General features: G+C 43.7%; 1 protein-coding gene across 2 annotated transcripts in view; it reads right to left on the bottom strand.

Annotated features, from left to right (window-relative positions):
• The window catches only part of RAPGEF5 (Rap guanine nucleotide exchange factor 5), a 164,803-nt gene extending 143,941 nt beyond the window's left edge, over positions 1–20,862 (bottom strand). The window contains exon 1 of one of the 2 annotated variants that reach the window (XM_040590067.1): positions 20,623–20,862. In XM_040590067.1, coding sequence (XP_040446001.1) covers positions 20,623–20,811 — 189 coding nt within the window. In that variant the 5' untranslated portion in view covers positions 20,812–20,862. The remainder of the gene's footprint in view (positions 1–20,622) is intronic. The other variant, XM_040590066.1, reaches the window with a different exon arrangement.
• Positions 20,863–24,474: the final 3,612 nt, after the last annotated feature.

Here is a 24,474-nt window from a genome sequence, read left to right as displayed (position 1 = left end):
CAGGGGCACAGGCAAAAGCAGTGGGACATGGAGGGCGGCAGGAAGGGACAGCTGTGCTCAGAGGAAGCACTTGTTTATGTTAAATTAAAACTATCCAAGGAATGATGGCATAAAACACGCCTAATAAATCCTCAATGTCTCTGCTCTGTCAACATAAAAAGGAAGTTAACTATGCCCACAAAAACTGACAAGACAAAATTCAAAGGTGTCAGTAATGGGGAACTTCACCTCCCACCTTCATGTTCACATAAGTACATCAATTAACTCCATAGATCAATTGTAATCTGCATGGGCTACAGCTGTAGTGTGCAATGTAGAAACAGAGCTTAAACAATTTTTATCTTCTCTTTCTTATAAAACATTATGAACATTTTCAACCTATATGTTAATACAATGCTTGCAATGAAAGTTCATTAACTATGAAAAGAAGAATCAGAATTTTACTGCTTTTTATCATGCTTTACATAACATTAAAATATGCAGAGTACATTCAATTGACTATTCATGCTCCTCGATTAACTTAACTTTATGGCAGCATTTGTGCTCTAGCTTGGCATTTCAGCCGTACCTTTTCTAATGCTACCTTAAAAGCTTCCTAGTGCACTTCACTCTTCCTGGCTGTCAGCAACATTTCACAGGGAAGTAGCATCCTCACTTTTTTTCAGTACAAAATAGGCACTATACAGACTCCCACCACAAAAAAATCAGCAATATTGCTGCATTTATTTCTCTTTCAATCTCAGCATCTAATAAATAGATTATGGTCTTTGTAATCTACCATCATGTTCCTGCCCATCAGCGTATGGTTTAGTTTTCATCTGGAGGGTAGCACACAGGAGCAGATGGGTGTGTTTTTTAGTGTACAACGTTTTATGCAACAATTAATATTTCTAATGATGCAAATTATAAGTTAATAATGCATTATTTGAAACTTCCAAAAGAATGCACACTGGATATTTCACACTATAATTTAAAAGATGTTCCAGTGACAGGTTACCATTTCTTTTCAGATAGATCTAAATGAAGACATCAACAAAACAGTAAAAAGAGAAGTCAGAAGTAGGAAAATATGGATTGTCTGCATACTTAAAAGCTTTTCAAAGTACCTCTGTTGGCACATTTCTTTCGTTGCCAGCTAAATACCTTCTCATGACACATTCCCCCCCCCCCCCAAAAAAAAAAAAAAAAAAAAAAAAATCAGCATGGCACATCAACTTGGCAAAGACATTCTGCAAGCCAGGCAGCCTGACTCACAAGCATGCATTAGTAAAAAGAAATTCAATGAGAAAATCATGTGTCAGACACAAGAACTAATGCCCAGGCTGTGCAGTCTCCTTCCTGGAGTTTTCATAGCTTGACCAGACAAGGCCCTGCACAACTGCTCTGGCTTTGAAGTTAGCCCTGCTCAGACCAGGGGCTGGACCGGACAACCTCTGGGAGGTCCCTTCGAACACAAAGTATTCTGTAATTCTCTCCTGCTCCATCACTCCCAGACACAACTTTATTCTGCTCTTCCTACCAGCTGCATCAAGCATGGCAGAGAAAGTCTGTGGATCTGCAGAGCAACCAGAAACACTTTTCTAGATGCACCCTGTGTTTAAAAAAGGCTCTTAAAATCACATATTTCCAAGTTAGCCTTTCACCAAAACTCCTCCCCATCACACTACCCGATGTGCCAGGTCTCAGTTGAGGAGCAGATGTACCTCTGCTGTCAATATTACTGCCATATTATTACCAGTTAATACTGGTGCCAGAACTCAGCCTTCAGGAAGCCACATTCTTCAAAGATTAAACATCATAAAAATTTTAAAGCAGACAATCAATGAAACAAATGATGCATGTCACCTGTCACTACCAACCAGCCATCATGTAGATGTAAGTTCAAATGCTCCCTCCCAGGCAAAATCAGCATGGTTAGGTACTTTATTTCCCCTAGTACAGGCGCAGGAGCCTTCCTGTGAACTGACCCCGCTGCAAAGATGCTCACCTCTGCCACAAGAATTGTTAACAAGCAGCAGAAGGAAAAAAAATATCCAGTATTGCTGCAGCTATATTAGTGAACCAGATGCAGAAACAAAACTACAACTATCAGCAAATATTCAGGAGATCAGCTACGAACGATGCTGACAATATACAGCTAACATTGTCAATATAAATCACATATTATTGAATAAGAAAATCTATTAAAATCTTAATTTATTCAGAAGAAATTTGCAAATAAAGAACCCATTTTATAGGTTTTGATACGTACAGTATATTTAATGTTTCAAGTACAAAAAGACAAAGTTAAAATTCAGTGCTTTGATTATGATTTATGAAAATACCTCACAGTAAATTGCATCAGTTTAGTTTACTATTTGAAAAATGCCTATGTTTCTGGCAACCATTTTTTAGTTTGTTGGGTTTTTTCGGTTGGATTTTTGTTTGGTTGGGGTTTTTTTGCATGAGCTGCTCACAAACAGTCCATGAATTGCTTTACAAGCATGCAAAGGTATGTTTTTAATGTCCCTGCTGTCAGATAACTCCACTTTTACCACTGCCAGCAGAAAAGTAATTTTCCAAACCTTATTCCTAGAAGTAGACCACAATTATTCCTTTCAGGTACAAGACATTGAAATTCTTTACTCTGTTTCTGAGAAACTGATTTTCTGATTTTGCAGATACCAACTGACCTACTGGACAAAGCACCAGATTTTATACCTCAACTTTACTCCTAAATCTGGTGTGGTCACAACCTTCAGCAAGTCGTTTCCCTTCCCACGCTATGGGAATGACCATGACGGCTCTGCGAAGTGCTTTGAGGTCTACAGGTAAAAATCAGCTACCAGCTAAGGGCTATAAGCACCCAAGTTCTCTGCCACGTAGCCAGGATAGCCCCACTCCAAGTTCAAATATCTATAGGACATTTAAAACATGAAACATCATATAAAATATGATAAATTCATTAATAAATCATGAATGAAACTGGCGACTTTTGTTGTTTCCAAGGTTTTCAAAGTGTGGGAGCAGTCTCCAAGCTGAGTGAACAAGCTCTGGTTAAAGAAGCTTGTATTACAACCTTACCAGTTTGAGAATCTGCAGCGCTGCTGTTTGTATTGGCAGCACTCCGTTACGTGACCTCTTGGGGACAATATAAATTTCACTGACAGTAGCTCTTGGCACAAGGCAGTGCCAACCTACTATGGACTGGATAGTGGGAGTTCTTAACCACTTCCAGAAGAACAGCTGTAATTTACTTTTTTTGTAGAAAAACTATTAAAGGTTTAACTGTTTTAGTTCCATGAAGCAGTCGAGGCCTCAGTGTACAGAGAGCTTAAAAAGCACTCAACAGGCAAGCAAAGAAAAGAGCGCGTTCCCTTGGATTGCACAAGCAATTCCTTGGCAAAGTAGATCCAGAAACTCCTGACCTGCCCTCAGCAGAGCCTCAGCACTACTTGGAGCTCTGCTACGGGCACCTTCAAACACTCTGCAGAATGGGATCACACTAAGCCTGATAACATCTTTCTTTTTGTGTGCTTGAAAACCTTTGGTCTGGCTGTTGAATCAGGAACAAATGAAAACTAAAGTGCACTCCAAGTCCAAAGAGAGGTTTGTTACCTTTGAGTTAAGGAGGGAATTGAAAACAAGGCAGTTCAAAAGTCTCTACCAGTGTGCCAGAAACCACTGCGTGCCTATCATTCAATCCTGATCACTTAGCACACAGAGTAACATGGGAAGCAGTGTGCAATAACCGTTAGATATGAAATAGGATTAGAACACAGACAGGAGTTTGGCATATACAACCAACCACTAAAAGCAGCTTAGGTAAATTTAGCCTTCACTAGACTGAGAAGTTACAGAACCAGAAAGTATCACAGATGCAAGACACAGATGAGCCTTGTAAATCTTTGGACGTGGAAAAATAGCTCAAGTGCCAAGTACCGAACACATAAAAGTTTGACTTAGTACAATAAGAACATAACCAAATAATATAAATGACATATCTTATGCACATTAAGCTGTTCAAAAAGCAAAAGATGTGCTCAGCACCCCCAAGGTCAGAGAAAGAGTTCAGCCAGCTTTAGATAGGAACCTCCTTCATGTTCAAGAAAAAGAAGAACACAGTCTTTGAAGTTAGGCAAGACTTGCATCCTGAAGAGGCAGATTTCCTTACTGATATTCTTTACCCTTAAATATATTACCTGCCTTTCTTCTGATATATATCTTTACTTTCATTCTTTATTCATCTAACAAACATTTGTACACATTTGATACCACTAAAGTACACAGATATGTCACAATGCTGCATTATTCTGAATTTACATGCTGTATATTTACTCACTTAACTCAGTTAACTCTACACATCCTTATTCCTACTGCTGTGGATGTTTGGTCCCTCTGTGTGAGGGCTGGGGGTTTCTTTATCTCTTGAAATTTTCCAGCTGGTTCCAGGGAGTTTTCTCATGTTGGTCTTCAGTTTTGAAGGGTAGGACTTCGCTCCAACAAGAGAAATTTGAAAATGTCATTAATGGAACTGGTCTTTATAAGGATGCTCTGCATTCATCATTTATTTTTCAGATAACATGGGCGAGATAAGACATGGCCTGCACAGGTGATTCCTGCACCTCCCCTCAGGCTTAGAATATAGATGCGCAAACTCATTTTAAGCAAAAAGCCACAAAATTTTACAAGCTACTCTCGTGAGATTAATACTCTCTGTGATGATAACCCATGCAAATTCATAGAAAAAGGAAGTATTAAGCTGTGTTGCACTAAATCTTTTGTGAAGAAAGTATATATGAAAAAAACTATTTTAGGCAGCCTAACTAAATAAACAAACAACAAACCTTCCTTCAATTTGTCCCACATCAGTCTCTTGTCCCACGTGAGGTCACTAATCCTTATAATTTCCCAGCCCTCAGAAAAAAAAACTCCAGCAAAAGTTGACATGGCATTTAAAGCATAAAGTTTTGTTCCTTGTATGCATCAGGAGGCCTTTAAAGAGTTAAAAAGGCACAGTTCCTTTTTCCTTTACAAGGCAGGTACTATTATTTCAACAGAAAAAAAAAACCAATCACATTTTGAGTCAAAGGATTAGAAGGCTTTTCTGGTTTTACATCCGATTAAATTATCTGAATGAATTAACCTTTAATTGCATTTGCAACTATTATCTAGTTTTGCATCCCAACAGAAGTCCCACCATATGATGTCTATATCCTAGTTAATCTTATTCCCATATTCAAAGGCATATGCACACACGCGCACACACACACACAAAGAAGCACTAGAGTCTAAATTAGCATGCAAAATGTGTGCAGTGGAAAAAAAGAAGTCCATAGTATTACAGCAGTGCAGGGATCTGAGGTGAATTGTATATTATGAAGCTGAACATATATGCCTGCATAAGATGTATCTCTTGACACTGAGATTGAACTTGCTATGATTTCGACAAGCTCTCTGTAAATCAGGTGCTGTAAGGAAGATTACTCCTCCAGAGGAACTGTTTGAGGGTTGTCTCACCATCCACCTGATATGGGGATAGTCCAGAAAATATGTATCAGAAGATCACGGTAAGGGTTTAACTGTAGTTGGCACAGTCCAGTGAAACCCTATGAAGCATCCATCCTATTCAACTGTTTATAAGCTTTTATTTTAAAACTGAGGTCTTTTGGTTTTAAAGTTGGGGATGACTTTTTTAAGGCTGTTTCAAAACATACATGAGGCAGTAACTACAGCCCACATCTGCAGAATCTGAAATAACCCAGACGAGTACCTCACCCCTCACTGAAGACAGCAGTGGTAGCACTATAGCTAATTTTAAAGAAATACTCATTAGAAAACATAAGAGAGAAGCAAAAGGACACAATGTGAACGTAAGCACGCTTATCAGTTGTGTGAGTCAGGACGTATAAAAGAAAAGTAGAATAGCCTCTGCATTACTCACAGCCAAAGTATAGCTGAGTGTATCCGGAACAAAGCAACCTCAAAGAGCCAGCAGAATGGTCTGCTGGTGCCACAGTACAATCAGAGGAAAGGACTCACACATCACCGCCTTTCTACGGGGTCACATTTCCAAAAGGACTCACAGATCACCGCCTTTCTACGGGGTCACATTTCCACCACCTGAAGACCATCACACTGGCAGCCAGTGTTAGGAAAAAGTACATTTGAGGAACTTCTGACCAGCAGACTAAGCAGCAGCTCACGCATTCCCTGTGCTACTTGGAGCTGCATCTTCCTTGCCGTACCACAAAAAGCACTGTGCAAGGCTTTCCCAGGGTCCTCCTTTACATATCCATGTAAAGCAGCAACAGAGAACCGAGCCACCTTCCTCTGCTTCACCAGATCGTCTTCACCCAAAGATTCTTGAAGGGGTGCTTTGTCCCATGGAAATAAAAGCACCAGAGGTGAAGACTGACCACATTTTTTCCCTTCAAGGGACAAATAGAATTAACTCTCTTCCTCTTTAATATTCTGCATCATAGCCAATGCTTGCAACATCGATCACTTCAATATTCTGTTATGCTCCTTCCACTTGCCCACTGTATCCTGGTTACCAGCCCACCCAGATTTAAAAGTCAGTAATAAATATCATTTTAAGTCAGTAAATGTTTTCTGACCTATGCAAAGCAGGAGGTGGGAGACAGAAGAGAAGGGGGAAGATGGAGAACTGCTGTTTTTAAAAGTTGGTTCAAGCAACATGCCCATAGAAGATGCTAATTTGTTACAGAATTTAGACTGAAATCAGGGAAGCAAAATGGTCCCGAAGATTAATATACTGCAGTATTCCCCACCGCAGTGACTGATCTGTCAGAGACTAGCAGAGATGCTCTGTATATGTTTCTATAAACATTAACAAAAAGCAGGACGTCAGTGACATCCTAACAGTCTGCTGTGACGCTCAGTCTGCCCTCATCATTTTACCAAGGAAGCCTGGCCCAGCCTGTATGCCCTACCAAAGCAGGTAATACCTGTTCAGACTCTTCCAGCCCCTTTGCCATGACAATTGCAAAAGTCCATCCAGCTCAATCGCTCATTCTGCAGCAAGGAGACCCAAGCCATTGGTTGAACTCTGGCACTAGAGCAGATTGATGGCAAATCACCACTTAGTGTAAGAGAACTTCATTTTGAGATACACTGTCTTCAAAAACCAGTTGATTTTCACCCCAATCAACTTGCCTACTACTCCATCCTTTCCCACACCAGCTTTTGAGAGATGACTTCAAACTGGTTGTTGTCTCAGTGGAATCACCACCACAAACCACGTGGCTTTTCACCTATGCCAGCCTAAGCCTATGGGATAACTTATCGATTTGATCACCTCTCAAGAGCCAAAAAATAACTGTAGCAAAATTAAACAGTTTCAGCACCTTCTTGGTATGCAGATACACACATATAGACTTCTTCAAAAAGCAAAGCTTGCAAAAAGATTAGAAAAAGTTAACAAAAGTTTTTTCACCTCTAATCTATTTGTTGCCTTTTCTCTGTGCAATGCTGTAACATCTGTTGTGGGCATTGGACACACGAGCAGAAGTTAACGGGAGAGGGCCTCTAGGACACTGTTCCCGGTCCATAAAGCCTTGCTTTGGAATTCACCTCCCTGCTCCTTCCACCAGGATACAATCAAAAGATCAGATGGGTTCATGAACAACAGAGTAATGGGAACGGGAACACTCTGGGGTTTGGAAGATTACACAGGAGGTTTGTTTGCATGTTTTTAGCGTGCCTCATGCTTGTTGACATTTTTAACTTCTCCACTTGTGCCAAGAGATAACAATGACTAAGTTAGGAGGGAAAAAGTCATGGTATAAAGAAACAAACAAACACATACTGATACTGGAGTTGGCTCAGGCTGAAAAGATGATGACTCACAGACCCTCAGTATTTAGCTTTGTTTCTGAAAGTCAGATAACACCAAGAACTGCTAAAGCAAGGGATGAAGATTCAGTCTGTTTTCTTGGTTAACTCAAATAAAAAAAATGAAAAATCAGGATTCTTGGTTTGGAAGTCTCACAAAAATTACCATTATTTCACTGACAGGACAGTTTTTAACTCAGGTTTATAAAAATAAATTATTATTGTCTCTGGATAGCTTCTTTGGAATTTTTTAATTTATGTAATGTTTCCTTATCCACTCCCACCATCCTGCCACAAACTGTCCTGTAACATGTTTTGCTATTAATAAGCAACAGAAGCAGGTCCTTTTCTACAGCCACAATAAATAGATTCTCAAAGACAGTAAGTTTCCATTGTTTTTAATAAGACCATAACTTTGATTTAATTGCAGTGTTGCTCTGTTAGCTACACTTTGTGCTTAAATAACAAAGTCCACTACAGGGACATTTTGTGCCTCTGTTTTTGACAAAGGGCTTTAGAAGATTAGGGAACAGCTGTCTGTAATGTGACATTCTTCAAAAATCTTTGCTGATTTACCTGTTAGATAGTTTTGTTCCTAGCAGCAGTTTTGCCATAAAGTTGTCCAAGCAGAAAAACAGAAAACAAACAAAAAGGAACAAAACATGTTTTTCCCCTCTCTGCTCACTCTGATGTATTGGACAGGTAGCTGCTTCTTAACATTGTATTCTCGACTCTGTCACTGAAGTTTTAAAAGAAAATCCTGATAGTAGATTATTTGACAGAGTTGTTGATCACTAGTCAGTATAGAGCCTTCCGAACAGTTGCCTGTCCACCCACTGAACAGGAGCTTCCCCAGTCATGAATACTCTTACATTTCTTACCAGAACAGGAGAGCCTTCGACACACCTTGTTGTAACAAGGTCAAGGCTGACATGATATTAGCTGGTTTTCTTATATGTTCAGAAACCATCTACACAGTGATACTCCACAATTGTATCTCCAACTTCAGAGGTAGTATAGACACCCTAACACACAAAACTCCTCAAAAGAAGCTAAAGCAGTCTTTCCTGGAGAGACAAAACATTGTAGTTGATCAAGCAATAGCAAAGTAATAAAGGACAAGAATTGGATTAAAGAGGCTGTTTTCATTAAGAACAGGAAAATACCAAGATGCCCACATGCCCCAATGTTATAGTCTAGGCTAAATGATGTTTAACAAAACATATCTGTGATGTCAGCATCAAGATAACCAAATTTTGCATATGCGATTTTGGTTGGTCACAATCAGAAGTCTATAAACAACTTCAGATGAACCTAGTCAAGGTAGGTGAGTGGACAACTCCGTGTTAAATTATGTTTATCCACATCAAATGCAAAGTAACACCCATGGAAGGAAAAAAAAAAACCAGCTGACAACTTACATGGTTGTAAATTAACTATATCAGCTTAAAGAAAGCAACCTGAATGGCTGTGAAGACATTTCCGTGAAGAACTGATCTGTGCCACCAGGAACTCTAAAACAATAGCAAATTGTGCAGTTTCCTCCCTCACTCCATCACACAGGCTTTTCATCCAACAATCTATGTATATCAGCAGTGCAGTCTCACCTAGAATATTACATTCAGCACAAGCCATCACAAGTTCAAAGTGACACTGCAGAACCAGAGTTCAAAACAAGGTAAGAAAAATTATTACAGGTGAAATTAAAGGTGGGATAGGGTCACTGAAATTAAAGGTGGAATATTCAAAACGGAACAAAATGAAATGCTTTCATTAACAACAGAATAAAACAAAACACATTTTTCCTTCCCCTGTAAAGTCATTACCACCAAACCCCACACACAAGCTCTGTAAATGTAAGTTCCAAGATGAGTCTGAAGCCAAAATACTAGCCAGATTCATTAAAAGGCTGGATTTGTATATGTGTGACATGAAAAGCTGCAACTAGAATGGTTAATGGTAACAATGCCCAAGAATCACCATATAAAGTACCCCTGGTTATTTGAAACCAGAAAAAAAACCAACAATGTAGAAGGCAGACTATACAACACTGGCCCACACGCTCTCTTGAAAGCACAAGAAATTTTATATTTGTGGATAAAATCATTACCTGTTAGGTTAACTTTAAAACTTACGGAGATAGGACCAGGTGAACCATAATCTTGACCCACCACAACGTTTTTTATCTGCATTAGCTTACTCTGAAATAACTGTTTTGCTTTTTAATAAAACCTCTACCAGTATAATGTAAATATTTATTGCCACATTGAATTGCAAATGATCAACTCAAAAATGGGAATTTTAAGCAGAGCTTCAGATAAATTCTCAGTTTAAGCATACACAGTAGAAACTGTGGACAGACATCTCAATGGAAAAAAAACAAAACAAAAAACAAAAAACCAAAAAAAGAAACAACACTCCTGCTATTCTAGCTTGGGGACTCACCAGTTTTAATGCATGTCCTGGCAACCTGAGAGACCTATTGATTTGCAGCCATTCATTCAAGTGCAGTGAAAGCCATAATTAGATAAACAGCTTTGGTAAAACTAATCTGAAACTCATTTGTTTTGGGACTGTCTGTTTAACGAGATAAAACAAGAAATTAAATATCTGCTGAATGTTCCTCTTTGCATCCTTCAACACAATAATAAAATTATAAATAAAGAGGTATACATTTAACTACCATTATTATCTTTTGTATTTTATGTATTTTGTTCCAGCAATTGCTGTCAAAGACAATTACAATTCATTAATTACTAAGCTCTAACAGGCTGACCAGTTTTATCAATCTCTTTCATACATGTAGATACTGTGGAATCTAATCTTTTAATTAGATCTTTTAATCATATGTAAACACTCTTTCAGCTGACTGAGTATAGCTCTAAGATGGTATGCATGGTATAAGTTTTTAAAGTATCAAAGTCCATTTTTTACACAATTACACCATTCTTTGTGAACAGAAGTTAAATTCTGGTTAAGTTTTCAAAAGTATTTATAAAGACTAAATCTAGCAGGGTTATTATATTTTGTTTCTTAACTATTTTTTTTCCAAGAAAATGCAGAGGAAGACTACTTTAAAGAATTCCTATGCACAAATCAGTGCCAACATGGACAGATCTCACAGCTTATCCTTCTTAAGCCAAAACACACTTAAGCTTGGCATATACTGTGTCCTCACCTTTCTTCTTCGGCAGCTAACTACTAGATTCTGGTTTTGTTTCTTTAGGACTTGCATCTCCCGTAAGTTTGGCCTTCCTTAACAGACACCACAAATCTTGGTTCATCCTGCAAAGCAGATTCAGCAGCAGACTCACAGCCCACCCCCCCACATTTACTTTTGCTGCCAAGAGGCTCGAGGCGCTGCAAAAATGACAGACTGCAACAAAGCACTGGATTGTACGCAAGCTAGGACCCAGACCAGATCTAAGGGATTCTTTTAGCTCATTCCTCCAGCCATCCGGTAAACAACAGCTTTGTGACTTTCAGAGCTAACCATGCATGTGCATTGTTTTTCTCCCCTTCTTTCCATATTTTAAAGATCAATTCATGCATCACTGAAGTGCGTTCACCTATGGGATGAAATGGAGCATCTGTTTAACAGTGTGCAGTAGCAGTCTACGACAGCGAATGATTACTACATCCATCTCAAATTACAAAGTGTTTTAGGATCACTGGGTCTAACTCTCTTGGCCAGAACTTGGCCAGAAAACCACAATTAAATGCTTATCACCCTAAAAAAAAATAAATAAACAAAACCCAAACACCTGCTCTCCCTCCCCCAAGCCACATCATAAATTCTCAATGCTCACAAGTGGTATGGATCTCAATTTTCTGTTGGGTTATTTCTTATTTGTTGGTGGTTTTGGGGTTTTTTTAAATCAAAAATGTCGTACTTCCTCTGGTTCACTACTACTCAGTACTGACCTGCAGACTGCATACTGTCCACTGCATCATGAAGGGCACGGTTTGACATACATTTCTTTCACCAGTGGTATCACTGCAAGCAACCACTGCCCCTTGTTTGGCGCTGCTTGTTCCATAGTCCCAGCGATGATGCTGACGCAAGGCCTGCAGAGATGCTCAGAAGGACCAGCTGCAGGAGAAGCTACCAAAGGATCATGACGAAGCACACATATAAAAGACTGCCAGAGAGGCTTTGAACTATTGCTTTCCTTACTGCTTTAACTCATGTAGCCCATGTGTGTCTTAGTCACATAAAGACTTAGGTATGAGATTCAAAAAGCAAGGAAAGAAAGGCAACTTCCCCCAAATGAAGGAAAACAGGAAGTAAGTTGCATTCCTCACAATCAGTCTTTTAAAAAAAAGCAAACTAGAAATCATCTGACATTTTAAGCTTTAATGGGTTAATTAAGTTGTAAAACTGAATGCATAATGCATAAAATACAAACAATGTAAAACACTGAATGAAAAAGTCCTTAGTGATGCTATGAATACAGCTCTACTGGTATTTATATAGACTGAAGGGATTTTTTTCCCCCCTCAATCAGCGGAATATTTTCTTTTACACTATAAAAAAATATATTGACTTTTAATCAGTTAGCCTGCTGTGTCCTCTCCAGGAAAATATCTTGTGAAAAAGGAATTCATCAGAGAAAACTGTGTACTGTAAGATTTAAATATTAATTATCAGCCCTAGCATAATACAACAGCCAGAAGTAGATCATTTTACAAGGTCAGACTAACCCAAGTCAAACTGTAAGTTAACTGAGATAAAAGACATCATGACAGTTATGAATAGCTACTGCTTTCTACACCTGGAACTTGAAAATATTCAGATCCTGCTTCCATGGGTTTTAACTTTAGAGCCCCAATGACTTCATTTTTATCCTTAAACTTCTGCCAAAAGCACAGATACAATGAAAAATATTTAAATCAAAAGGTGTCACAGCTAAAGTTTATACAGCAGACACTAAGAAACAACCTAAAATATTCCACTGAAACAGATCCATGCATATGAACCCTACAGGATCTGCAAAGCAGCCTGATTTGGGGGGAAAAGAGGTTTAGGAGATTGTGCACAAAGAGCAGAGCAGTGTATGGATGGCCCAGCTAAGGCAGCCCTGAGGGACTACAAAAGAACCGGGCACTCTTGCTCTACCCAGAATTAGAAGGCGTCCCATTTTATTTTCAGTCCTACAGCACCATACTGAGCCCCAACCAATGCTAAGGCTCTTTTTCTAGGCGTGAGTACGAACCCCTAAGAGAAGAGGGCTCACATCCCAAGGAGATGATTGCCCGACCAGACCTCCAGCACCGGGGTGCCTGGTGACCAGGCACAGAAACGTGGCGAGACCTACCCAGGGTCCTGAGCAGCTCAGCAGAGGCACCCCAAAGTCTGCACCCTGACCCCCAGCCCTTCATACACGGGCTGTCGCACCCTGCACCCACCTAGGGTGAGGTGAAACCAGGGTGGACAGGGGCACTTCAGCTATTCTTGAATAAGCAAGTTACAGGGTGTAAGTATAAAGAACAAGCGCCTTGCTTCCCCATATGTGAAATACTACTTTAATCGTTACATAGTAAGGATAAATCTGTTTTATTACAATGGCTTTCTGTGAGTCAGGGTGAAAAGATGGCACATTCTGCTTTCCTATTTTTCTCTTCCTCTTTTAAAAAGCTATTGCTGTCTATTTTCAGCATTTCCATCAGCATAAAAATGCACAGCTTGTTTTGCAATTTCCTCACGGTGCAAATGGAATTCAAACCACTAGGGCCATACAAGTAACAACAGCTGAATACAAACCTTAATGGAGTTTGTCATAATTGTACAGGGCAGTGTTGTTCACTCATCCGGGCGGCTGGGAAATCTAGCGTGAATTAACCAATAATACCGGTTCGCAATCAAGCAAATTAAAGTATACAATTCCACAAAGTGAATTTTGTTTATCTCCCTTTAAATGTATAACTAAGGGGACAATCAGCTCACATTTAAATTGAGTCTTTCATCAGGATGTTACACTAGCAGAAATTTTGCCAATACTCGAATACACTCCTTTCAATTCCAGTGGAGCTGATCTTATTTCCTACATAGATTTCCTTGATAGGTTTCAAAGCCACACACAGCAGCATCACATCTGAGGATCAGCAGGCTACATCCCTTAGAAACAGAAGCAAAACCAAAAGTGAAAGTAGTGAAATCCTTGCCCAACCAGGATTACAAAAATGTGCAGGGGTGATCAATATTTTCTTTCAGAGTCCCTAACCCAATAATATTATTGGGTAATAACACCCAATAAATTGAAGGTGTTATTATCAGCTCAAGAAAAGCAGCACTTAAAACACTGAGCATGGGCAAAATTAACTCCAGGTGTTTTCAGCTTGAGCTCAATTTGCAGTATGGGCAACAAAGACAAAACCGTGTTTCGTAGCAGCCAGCTTTGGGTCAGAGAGGGACTCACGAGGATATGCTCTGGCCAAAACGGGGAAAGGAAACAGAACCTGTCCCATAGCTTACAGCAAGCTGCTACATTTTTTCTGCAACAAGGGGTCAATGTCAATTTTATGCACCTTCCATGAGCACCAGCCGCACGATGGCACCTCTTCCCCATGCACTGGCAGTGGCACCTGCTAGTGCTGCATCTGGACCTTCACAGGGACGCTCCAAAGCAGCTGACATGTCAGTCCAGGCATTGCCAGCCTCATACCCAGTGCCAGAGTAAGACCACAGGCAGTGGACATCATCCTGGCAACCAGACTAATCCCCAGCCTCAGGGAGAGAAATAACTTTGCATTCTGCAAAACTTATTAGGTTACTTCCTAGGGCAGAAGAGTAGGCTTGCATTCCACTTCATTCAACTGTAGTTAATCAAAGCCAGGCATAATTTCTCAGCTGTCATAACACATGGGCTAATTAAGAAGTATTTTCAATTTAGTAATTCACTGAACACTGACTATGAAACAAATTATCATGCATATAAACACAAGGGACACTGAAATTCCCCATCAGCTACTGTGGTCACTGTCACTAAGCTATTTTATTCATTAATCAACATTTCAAGTGTCACCAGTCACAGACCTGGTAAGTGTGAAAGACAATTATCTTAATCAAATGTTTAGCAGGAATATATCATAAGCCTGATGACAATAAGAAAAATTCAAGACTACTTACCACAACTATTTTTGGTCACATAATAACTGCAAAAGTGACAGGGGTATTACATTACTGAGCAGAATCTCTATGGCAGTCTCGAAAGCCAAATGTCACCAATATCAATCAGCCTACTTCAATAACACTGCTGACAGTAAAACTCCCAACCAGTATTTTTGTGCACTGATTTCAGCCAGTACAGCATCTCCTACACACCGCACCTCCTTAGAGAAGAAGAAATTCCAAAATTAAAGCCTCTATAGTATATATAAACATAGGTACCAGAGCAATTGTTCTCCTGACTTTTTTTCTCTTCTTCTCATTAACAACACTGGTCAAATGAGCATAAAGGTGCTAATGAAATGTGTTGACGCCACAAAATTGGAGGCACTGTCAAAATAAACATAAATAGAATGGCATACGAGAAGATTAGGTGACTTCAAGAACTGGAATATTAGGGAAAAAGTGTAATTCAGCAGCATGAAATACAAGGTCACTCAGGCACTGCTAAGCTGAGGAGCTGCCAACAAGGATATGGACTGCTACAAATGTCAGTCATTGGTGGGAAGATTACCTGAGCACGAGGCAGATCTATATGCTTGGCTCAATAAAAATGTAACTATCAACCACCAGCATAATGTAGCCGTGGAAAGAAGGACTGGAAATTCTGAGTATTTCCAGTAGTGAATTACTAATGACCTGGCAAAACCTCATCTACAATGCTATGGTTTCCCTAATCACAGCATGAGTTGATTAGAGGAAAGTAACTTGAATGACATAAGCAACTGAAAGCCTCTTACAAGAGATGAATAAAAGTTGAGCAAAATGTAGGTTGAGAGGTTCAGATACTTCATTTAATTAAAACAGATTGCATATAATTTGATTTTTTTCCCCTGCCAAAGAAGAGTTGTCTCCAACAGCATGACAACTACTAGTGCCAGAATATATGATAGATATCTCTAATAGCTCCAACCCTCTGGCTATTTTCAGCTCAGGAACCTTCTGTGCCTGGTGAGGATTATGCATGTTCAATACATTTCTCTTCCATGAACTTCTCCAGTCTCCCCCTGAACTCACGTAAACTTTTAGCATCCATACCCCAACTCCTGTGGTTTATTTTCAACCCGTAAGCCTACAGTAAGTTTACATCCTGACATAGACACACAGCAAAGTTGTCACTCAGAACAGAGCTAAGGTGAAGACAGTCTGAGAACATTTCCCTGGCCGAAGACCTCCAGAAACCTCACAAGTCATTACAGGGTTTCAAAAAAGCAAGAAGTCATGGTATCTCTACAACTTGCAGCAAGCCAAAAGGCGTGTCCCATGGTGAAGGTTTGTACAGGCCAGCAAGTTCTTTCACAATATCAGAGTAATGGGGTTTGACACCATGATGTCCAAAAGGTTTTGCAGCTCCACTACTGTGACAGAGCAACACCCATGCTCACATACAACAACAGCATTTTGCTTGTGTGTAAATGTGCACGTAGAAAGCAGAAGAGGTCGTTAAAAATGTGTGTGTCCATGTGCGTATGCAAGGTAATTCCTCCTCTGACTTCTGAGCACTTCCCTGCTCTCTCAGGAGGCATCCAGTAGCTCCACTAAGAGTGCAGCGGAGTGCAGCGAAAGGAATTTTGGCATGATGGAGTGACTGCTGCATGGATGTGCCTGCAGGACCCCACAGCTGGCATTCTTGGTACTTCTAGGGGCAGAGACCCCTATTTCATCACTAATTACAAGAAAAAGGGGAGTGGAGGAAAACATCTTTGGCAAGCACCAGGAAGAACATCCAAGACAGTACATAACCATGCTTACTACATGCACGCTTAACACACACCTCAAGGAGGCAAGCTTGGAAACAGAAGGGTCCCATTTTCCAAAGATTTTGAGAAAGCATATGGCAGAGTGGAATGGTTCCACAGGGCACAGCAACCCACTGCAACAGATCCCTCCTCTGCTTCTGACACACAGACACAGCTACCACAGCAAAAGAATGGATCATTTTCTACGGTTTTATCCAGCAGAAACAAAGGAGCACCAAGCAGAGGATGAGGAGTAAAGCCCACACCTTGCACCTGCAGCCTAACCCCCAGTGCCATCTCAGACATCTGTGCTGCACCTGCCCTAAGACCAAATTTAAGAAAAAAACCTACCATCAGGGACAAGGCCAATGCCCAGTTCAAAGTTCAGGAGCTTAAAAAAAAAAAAAAAAAGAAAGCACTGGGCTTCCCTAGCCAAGGAACTGGAGGTTGTTTTTACCTAAACAGCAGAAGCAGTACAGTACGGCTCCACAGCGCACAAACAGGCAAGCAGAACAGTTACTGCAGCTTTTCTACAAGGTGTTTTTCCACCCCTAAGTTCTTCACATGTATTAAAATTAAACATATCCCAGCACAGTAAGCCAAAAATACCCACTTGTACTCCAGGGTTTGGATTCACTGAACTGAGAGGGAGACAGTTATTTTGTTACACTACATTTTCATTTACCCCCATCTCTGGTCCCAATTTTTAGATAGTCTAGTGCCAAGGGCCAAGGGCTGAGGCACCCAAACAGATTTAAAATATTTATTCCACCCCATACTGGTTTGCAAAATGTATTCAGGTTTTTTTGGTATACTACTCTCTACTATTCAATGCTTTCCTCCTCCCTGCACCACAGGAAGTGGTTGAACAGCATGCAGTCGAGTACATCCTTAAAACAATTATAGCACCTTTAACACTTCCATTCTATTTTATTATCCGTAGTCCCCAAGCATGCACACACGCAGATTATCCCCGCTTTATAGATGTGGACGCAAACTGCACTGCAGGCGGTCCCTCAGCAAGCCAGCATCAGAGGCAGACCCCCTGTTCAGGGGTCATAATATTTTTCTAGGAAATTAAACAAGCCAGAATTTCAGCTAGTCAGCATTTACTTGAAAACAGCTCACCTAAGTGAGCAACATTCCTGATGAAACCAGCTGGACAAATAAGACTCTCAGCTTGGTGTTTGAGCAAACAAAAAAGCACAAAGAAAAAGTCACCAGAGAGGAAGATCAGACTAAGTTGTTTTTGTTTTTTTTCAAAGGGATAGAGTGAAGGGAGATTTCATAAGCAAACAAAACCCTCCAAAAATTAACTTTGGATTAACTTGAAATGTTTTGTTGAGGTGAAGAAAAAAAAAAAAAAAAAAGCATCTTTTTTCCATATTTGTTTTTTTCAACCTTTCTCCAACCTTAATTTAAGACTTTTTTAATTTACCAGTTATGCTTAAAAGGGAAAGTATAAAAAAGGAAAAAAAAGCTGTATTTTATTACTCTGACATATCCTTTCACTCTCTCAAATACTGTCATTTTCAGGGTTCAAGTTATTCTCTACATTGAACAGAAATATGTGGAAAGTGTCATGCCCCTAAAATTCCATTTCTCAGTGGGGCGGAACGCATGTGCATGGAACGGCCAGGAATCACCACAGGGCACTAATGACAGAGCAGGCTGCTCCCTGGGAACCGCTCATGTAGGACAGACCCTTCATGCACCCAGGAGTCCACTTTGTTTCCAAAGGGAACAAGCAACACTAACATCACTACTGGACTCCTAGCACTACCTGCACCTCAGAACACCCCACTAGGCACTTGCATTGCTGAATAATTCCATCTGTGGGAGAATCCCTGCAAACCCAGATACAGTAGAGCACAGCAGTCCCATTCTCTGCCCGGGACAAAGCCACCGGCAAGAAGGTCCTGCTGGAGCCACACAGCATCTCCACACAGCATCACCCAGCGATCCAAGATCTGCTGGGTTGACTTCAGACTGCCCTACAAACTCACCATCTTCTCTCCAGTCTTCTTCCTACCAGGACAGACAGTTCAAGAAAAACTCTGCAATATGACCTACAGGGTACTGGGAGGCGAAGCCACAGATGACACCACCACTACATCTGTCACGTGCTGTTTGCTGGTCTGTAACATGGTACATCAGCAATGACAGGCAGAGCCTCGGCTGGGACTGTATGAAGCAAGATGGGTCCAAGGCTTCAGCAAGCGCAACAGAGAGGCTGCCTGACCCAGGAGCTACCCAGGCTTCTCACCAGGGTGTTAACTCACACGCTCAAAATATTTACAGAGTAACAACTGCTGTACCAGTCACTTGTCAAATGCTTTCAGTAGTGGTATGAGGATAAACCTGAGCCTGCTCCGCATGGCGTCTCCCTGAAGCATCACAAATTTGTTGTGCTAAACCAGTATTTCAGACCTGCCTGCAAACAAACACTGTTACCAGCAGTGGTTCCACACTGCTTCTTACCTCTTCACTGCACTCCACTCCTTTGGTAGTACGCTGTTAAAGTGGAACAAATGCAATGCAATTCAGAAAAGGACTCATCTTTATTGGAAGAAAGATATCAGTCATAAACATCCTGTTAGGGCAGGGCAAGACTTGGCTCTTTAAAATTAACTGATTCCTGTTAGCTCTGTGTTCATATGGACAACTTGTTAAATGGGTTACTATTTCACCTGAACAATAAAAATCATTAGGCATCTCCATACAGACTTGCTTGATTCTGTGGGTTAAGCTCACTTGAGGAAAGAAAGAAATCCAGAACAGGAATCTGAATCAAAACACTGCTCAGAAATAGCTATTATGCTGCAAATTCATATACTACCTTAATCCTCTATCTTCCTTGCCTGTATATCTTCTTATAACAAAGCATTCAGTCAGGAAGTCTGGTTTTAAATTCACACCCCACTGTATTTCACAAGAACTTCCCAATGCAGAGAAAACATTTGTTTACACGGGTGAAGTACTGCAAAGTGGATGAAGACACAGACACACACCACGCTGACTTCTCCCCACTAACTCCCTGCAGGGGCACTTATCGGTGCACCGAAACCACGGGGCAGCTTGCTTGATCCCGCACCTGGGCAAGCCCACCCCCACGCAGGTAAACCCACTCCTTCATTTTGGCTACTCGGATGACGGGTTGCAGTCTAGTTTGGGCCCGCAAGTAAGGTTCGCCGTGCCTGGGTGGCGATCCCGATCCCGATCCCACCCCGCCATGTGGCTCCAGTCACAACTGGGAGATTCCAGAGGCGTGAGGCGCTTCCCGGCGGCGGTGGTGCCACACCGTACCGCGGTGCCCGGCCTGCAGGGCCGTGCCACCAGCCTTCCTAGACGAGGGCGATGGCGTGCGCTGTGGCCGGGGATCTCCACGGCGCCCACCGGCCCCCACGGCCGCAGCCCCGGCAGGCAGGCGCGATGGGGCCGGCCGTGCCCAGAAAGGCACTGCAGCGTCCACGCTGAAGTTCACGGCTTGAACTCGCGTGTGCACAAGCCCGGGCACACCTGCCCGTCGGCCCGCACCGGCGGTGCCACACGGCGGGGCGCGGGGGCAGCGCCGCCCGAGGAGCGCGGCGGTGGGACGGGGCGCGGGTGCTACCGGAGCTGGCGGGGCCGGACCGCGGGCACCCCCCGCCCGGGGCTGCCGAGCAGCCGCCCCGCCGCACGATCGCCCGCCCCGCCGCCCGGCCGGCGGCCCCCGCGGAGGGCCAGAGCCGGCGGCCCGCGCCTCCCCCCCCCCGCCGCGGCCCGGCCGGGGGCGCTGCGGGTGCCGCCCCGCCTGGCCCGGGCACCGCCGCCCGGCGGGCAGAGCGGGGGGCGGCCCCGGCGGGGATGCTGCCCCGGGCCGCCCGCAGCCTGACTCACCCGGCCGGCGGCGGCGGCGCTCTTCCTCCGCAGCGTCAGCCCGCTCCTCAGCAGCGCCGGCAGCTCCCGCAGCTTCTGCCGCAGCTGCACCGGCGGCGGCGGCTCGTGGGCTCCGCCGCCGGGGCTCCAGCTGCGCGCCAGCTCCGCGCCCTCACACGGCGACGGCATCTTCACGGAGCCCACGGCCATGCCGCATCCCTGCCGGGCTGCGGCGCGCAGACCCGCTCGCCCGCCCGCTCCGCCCGCCTTCCCCTCGCGTCGCCCCGGCCCCGCTCCCCCCCCAGGCACACGGGCGGGCCGGCGCGCACCGCCCGCACCCCGGCCCCCGCACGCCGCGGCCCCGCCGGGCGGGCAGGAAGGGCCCCGCCGCCGCGGGCAGCCCCGGGCGGCGCAGGAAGCCCGGCCGAGCCGCCACCTCCCGCGCCGCGGCTCCGGCAGTGGCGAAGCGCAGGTAATGAGGCGGGTGGAGGAGGCGCGGGCGGGAAGCGGCACAAAGTCCTGTTAACTCCTTTGCGCTCGGGGGCCGCCCCCGGCCGCCTCCACACCTGCCGGGGCCCGCGCCCGCACAGAGCCCGCGCCCGGGGCAGGGCCGGCCCGCTCAGGGGCCGGGCGGCGGCCGGAGGGGCTCGGGCTCGGGCTCGGCCCGGGGGCGGGCGGCCTCGGCTCCCTCCTGGAGGCCGGCAGGGCCGGGCCGGAGGAAGCCCCGAGCGGGTGGTGTGACCCGGGGCTGAGCCGGCGGGGCCGGGGGCCGCCCGCCAGGCACCCTGTGGTCCCCAGGGCTCGTTCGTGGCAGCAGCGGGTGCGGGCCTTCCCTGCGCCCTGCCCAGGAGGTTCTGACTCGGTGAGGTGGCTTTGGCCTCCGTGTGGGCACTGACGCTGGGGAGATGGCCAGCTCGCCTCGGGTGGGTGACTGGCTTCCAGTCATCCAGGTGATCCCTGGAAGGGAACCCTCAGCGCCAGAATCGGTTCCTGTACTCCTTGTGTGAGGAAGAAAGATACGTGCAGGGCACTGGCCTGGAGCGCGGTGCCTGGAGTTACGGGGCGTTCTTTAGCCGCTGGAGCCTGGCCTTTCTACCTCGTGCTCCAGGCGTTGCTCTGCCAGGCTGGATTCTCATCTGTTTGGGTCAGAGAACTGGTTGTGAGGTGGGTCTCCCCTTACATATCTCTTCTGCCTCAGAGCTACAAATAAGACTGACCTTGCTCTTCCAGGTTGAATTCCCCAGTGCCTAAATGTCTCAATAAATAACATTATAGTCAAGTTAGTTTCACAGACACATTACAGAAAGCTATTGGATTGTCCGAGCCGAGAGGTCCCATGGGTTTCAGGGACTGACCCTAGTACCCCTCCGGCTCTGCAGGGAACTGGCCTAACTATGAAACTTGACCTTGAAAAAAAAAATAAATAAAGGAATATTGTTTTTTCCACACTGCTGTGCTCCCTGAACCAGTTCCTCTGGTGGTTTCCACGCCGGTACCCATGGTGGAAAGAAATGGCAGATGTGCCCAACCTGTGTCAGGATGCCAAGACACAGAATAGCCCCTTCCAGCATCAGTGTGACACTGGGTTACCAGTCACCGAGTGCAGCAGCAGTAGCCTGGCCTTTCAGGTGCGCTGAACCCGACAGCAGGCTGCTACGAAAATGTGATCCTGCCCACAACCCATGGATGTGTACTCCCTTCACATCTCTTCTGCAGGTTCTGGTAACCATCTGACTCTAGTCAGCTGATCAATCTGGTGCAAAAATAACACCTCAGAAAATAATGAATTTTCCATTGAGCAGACAGCTGAATTGATCCACCTTGTGACCACACAGCCACAGGATCGAGGAAGGCAGAAACCTGGAAGTGAGAGAAAGCAGAACTGTTCCTTTCAGCAGCCATCTGTCATTAAATCAGCTTAACTTCATCCTGTGCACATGACTTCATGAGCAGCACAAACCAGGCCAGCTTGGATACTCATGAAGTGGATAGGGTTTGCTCCAGCCACATTCTGCCACCACCTCCTTCCTGCTGGTATCAGCAGCCCTTGCCCATTACAACAGCCAAATCTGAAAAGTTAATTAAAAAGAAATTACATTTTTTTTATCCAGAAAGTTGATACAAAAGAAATCAGCTATTTTAGTGGAGTGATATGACCCGTCACATGATGCCTATTGCTGACATAAGAGACAGAAAAGGGGCAGGAATGTGACAGCCCTAACTCAGATGAAAAGTGTGCTGCAGACTCCAAAACACCAAAGAGATCTGGGAGCCCAAGTTGGCAACATCAGCACCAGTCCCTTTGCAGTGGCAAGTGGGGTTGTGCCATAAAGGTGCTTTAGCCAAGGCTGCACTGCATAATCAGGTATGAGGAGCACGACCAGCACTGGCTGTTCTGCGTGATGCCTCGTGTCCCGAACATTTCTACTTCACTTGACTCACTCCCCAACAGCCCTGCAATGTGGTTTTGACAGCTGTGTTGCCTGGCAGCCACTCTGTCACAGCTCAGGATGTAATTATGAGGAGAGGTGTATCTACGCTCAAGAGAGTAATGGATCCTTAGTGTACAGGCTTCACAGAAGGACCGTGTTCTTTGTTCGCGTCTTCAGGCACTGATACAATACAAACCGCAGTAAGACAACTCAGTAAAGTGTGACTTAGTGTGACAGACTGGGGTATAACCAGAAGTAATTTGATTATGTTAAGAAAGGGTAAAATTATGCCAGTGCTCGAATTTCTTGTTGTTTTTTTAACTGAGCATGGTAAGTATAACTTGCCAACAGTGTTGAAAGAGAAATAAATATGCTCTGCAGTGCATTTGAAAATTAACAGCAGCTGGATAACATAATTTGGACTAACAATTGTCAGGAAAACAGAGTAGATAGTAGCTAGGTCTTTCTGTTTCTCATTTGGATCATTCCTGGTTTGGGGAAGATTATGATAGGAATTGTTTAAAACAAAATCCTGTGTTGCATTTTTTGTTGTCGCAGAAGGTTTAACTTAGCTGATAATGGCTCACGAATTCATTATCATTCATAATGATAATGAATCTGATACCTGTTCTTTTTCTTCCCAGGAAGAGGGGCGGGGCAGAGAGCAAAACTAGATCGGTCAGAAAGCATTTGGCAAAACAGTTTCATTTAAAAAAACAAACAGTGTGTTGCACGCAAAATGTTGTGTTCAGAGCATCTTTCTCTCAGTGAACTGTCCTGGAAGGGAGAGCAGGGCTCTGAGGGAACACAGTCCCTGTCCTCGACAGGTTTGCCCCCTGGCTGACTGTGGGTTTTCTGCCCCTTGCAGGCAGCTGCAGTAACAGAAAAGGGGTATCCGATCTACTGGCCGTGTGCAGACACTGGGGAACATAGAGTTGCCCAGATTAAACACTTTTAATTCAGCCAAACACAAAGCAAAACCAAGGAGCTACTCTTTCTGGTGCTTCTAGCAAGACATCTAGGTTTGAATATACCTCCCAGAGTAGAGCCTGGACAAGGTTTTGTTCTCTCGCCTGCAAGAGACTTCATATAAATATAGAAACGTCTATGTTTAAATGGATACAGGATGTGGTCTGGAGACCTAAGCAACTCTAACGCAACTTTACAGATGTGGGGCCTGGGAGTGTCTGCTTTTTTTGAATGTGTTTGTTTTTCTTTCATGGTGTAGCACAATCAAAAGACATGCAGTAAAAACAATACAAGTTGTTTCATGCCTGTATGTGTTTCATATCAGTTTTTAAGTAGATCATTGCAAAAAAAAAAGAATTACCTGGAATCAGACATTTCCTGACAAAGCATAATAAACTCTCATTTTGGACTTAAAATATTAGAGTTCTTGACGCTGTACGAATAATTGATAGATGCAGCTTTGGTTTTCCCT

Source organism: Falco naumanni, chromosome 4, assembly GCF_017639655.2.
Source record: "Falco naumanni isolate bFalNau1 chromosome 4, bFalNau1.pat, whole genome shotgun sequence".
Classification (NCBI taxonomy): Eukaryota; Metazoa; Chordata; class Aves; order Falconiformes; family Falconidae; genus Falco; species Falco naumanni.
Note: the sequence above shows the minus strand (reverse complement) of the source record. Positions and strands in the feature narration are given on the sequence as shown.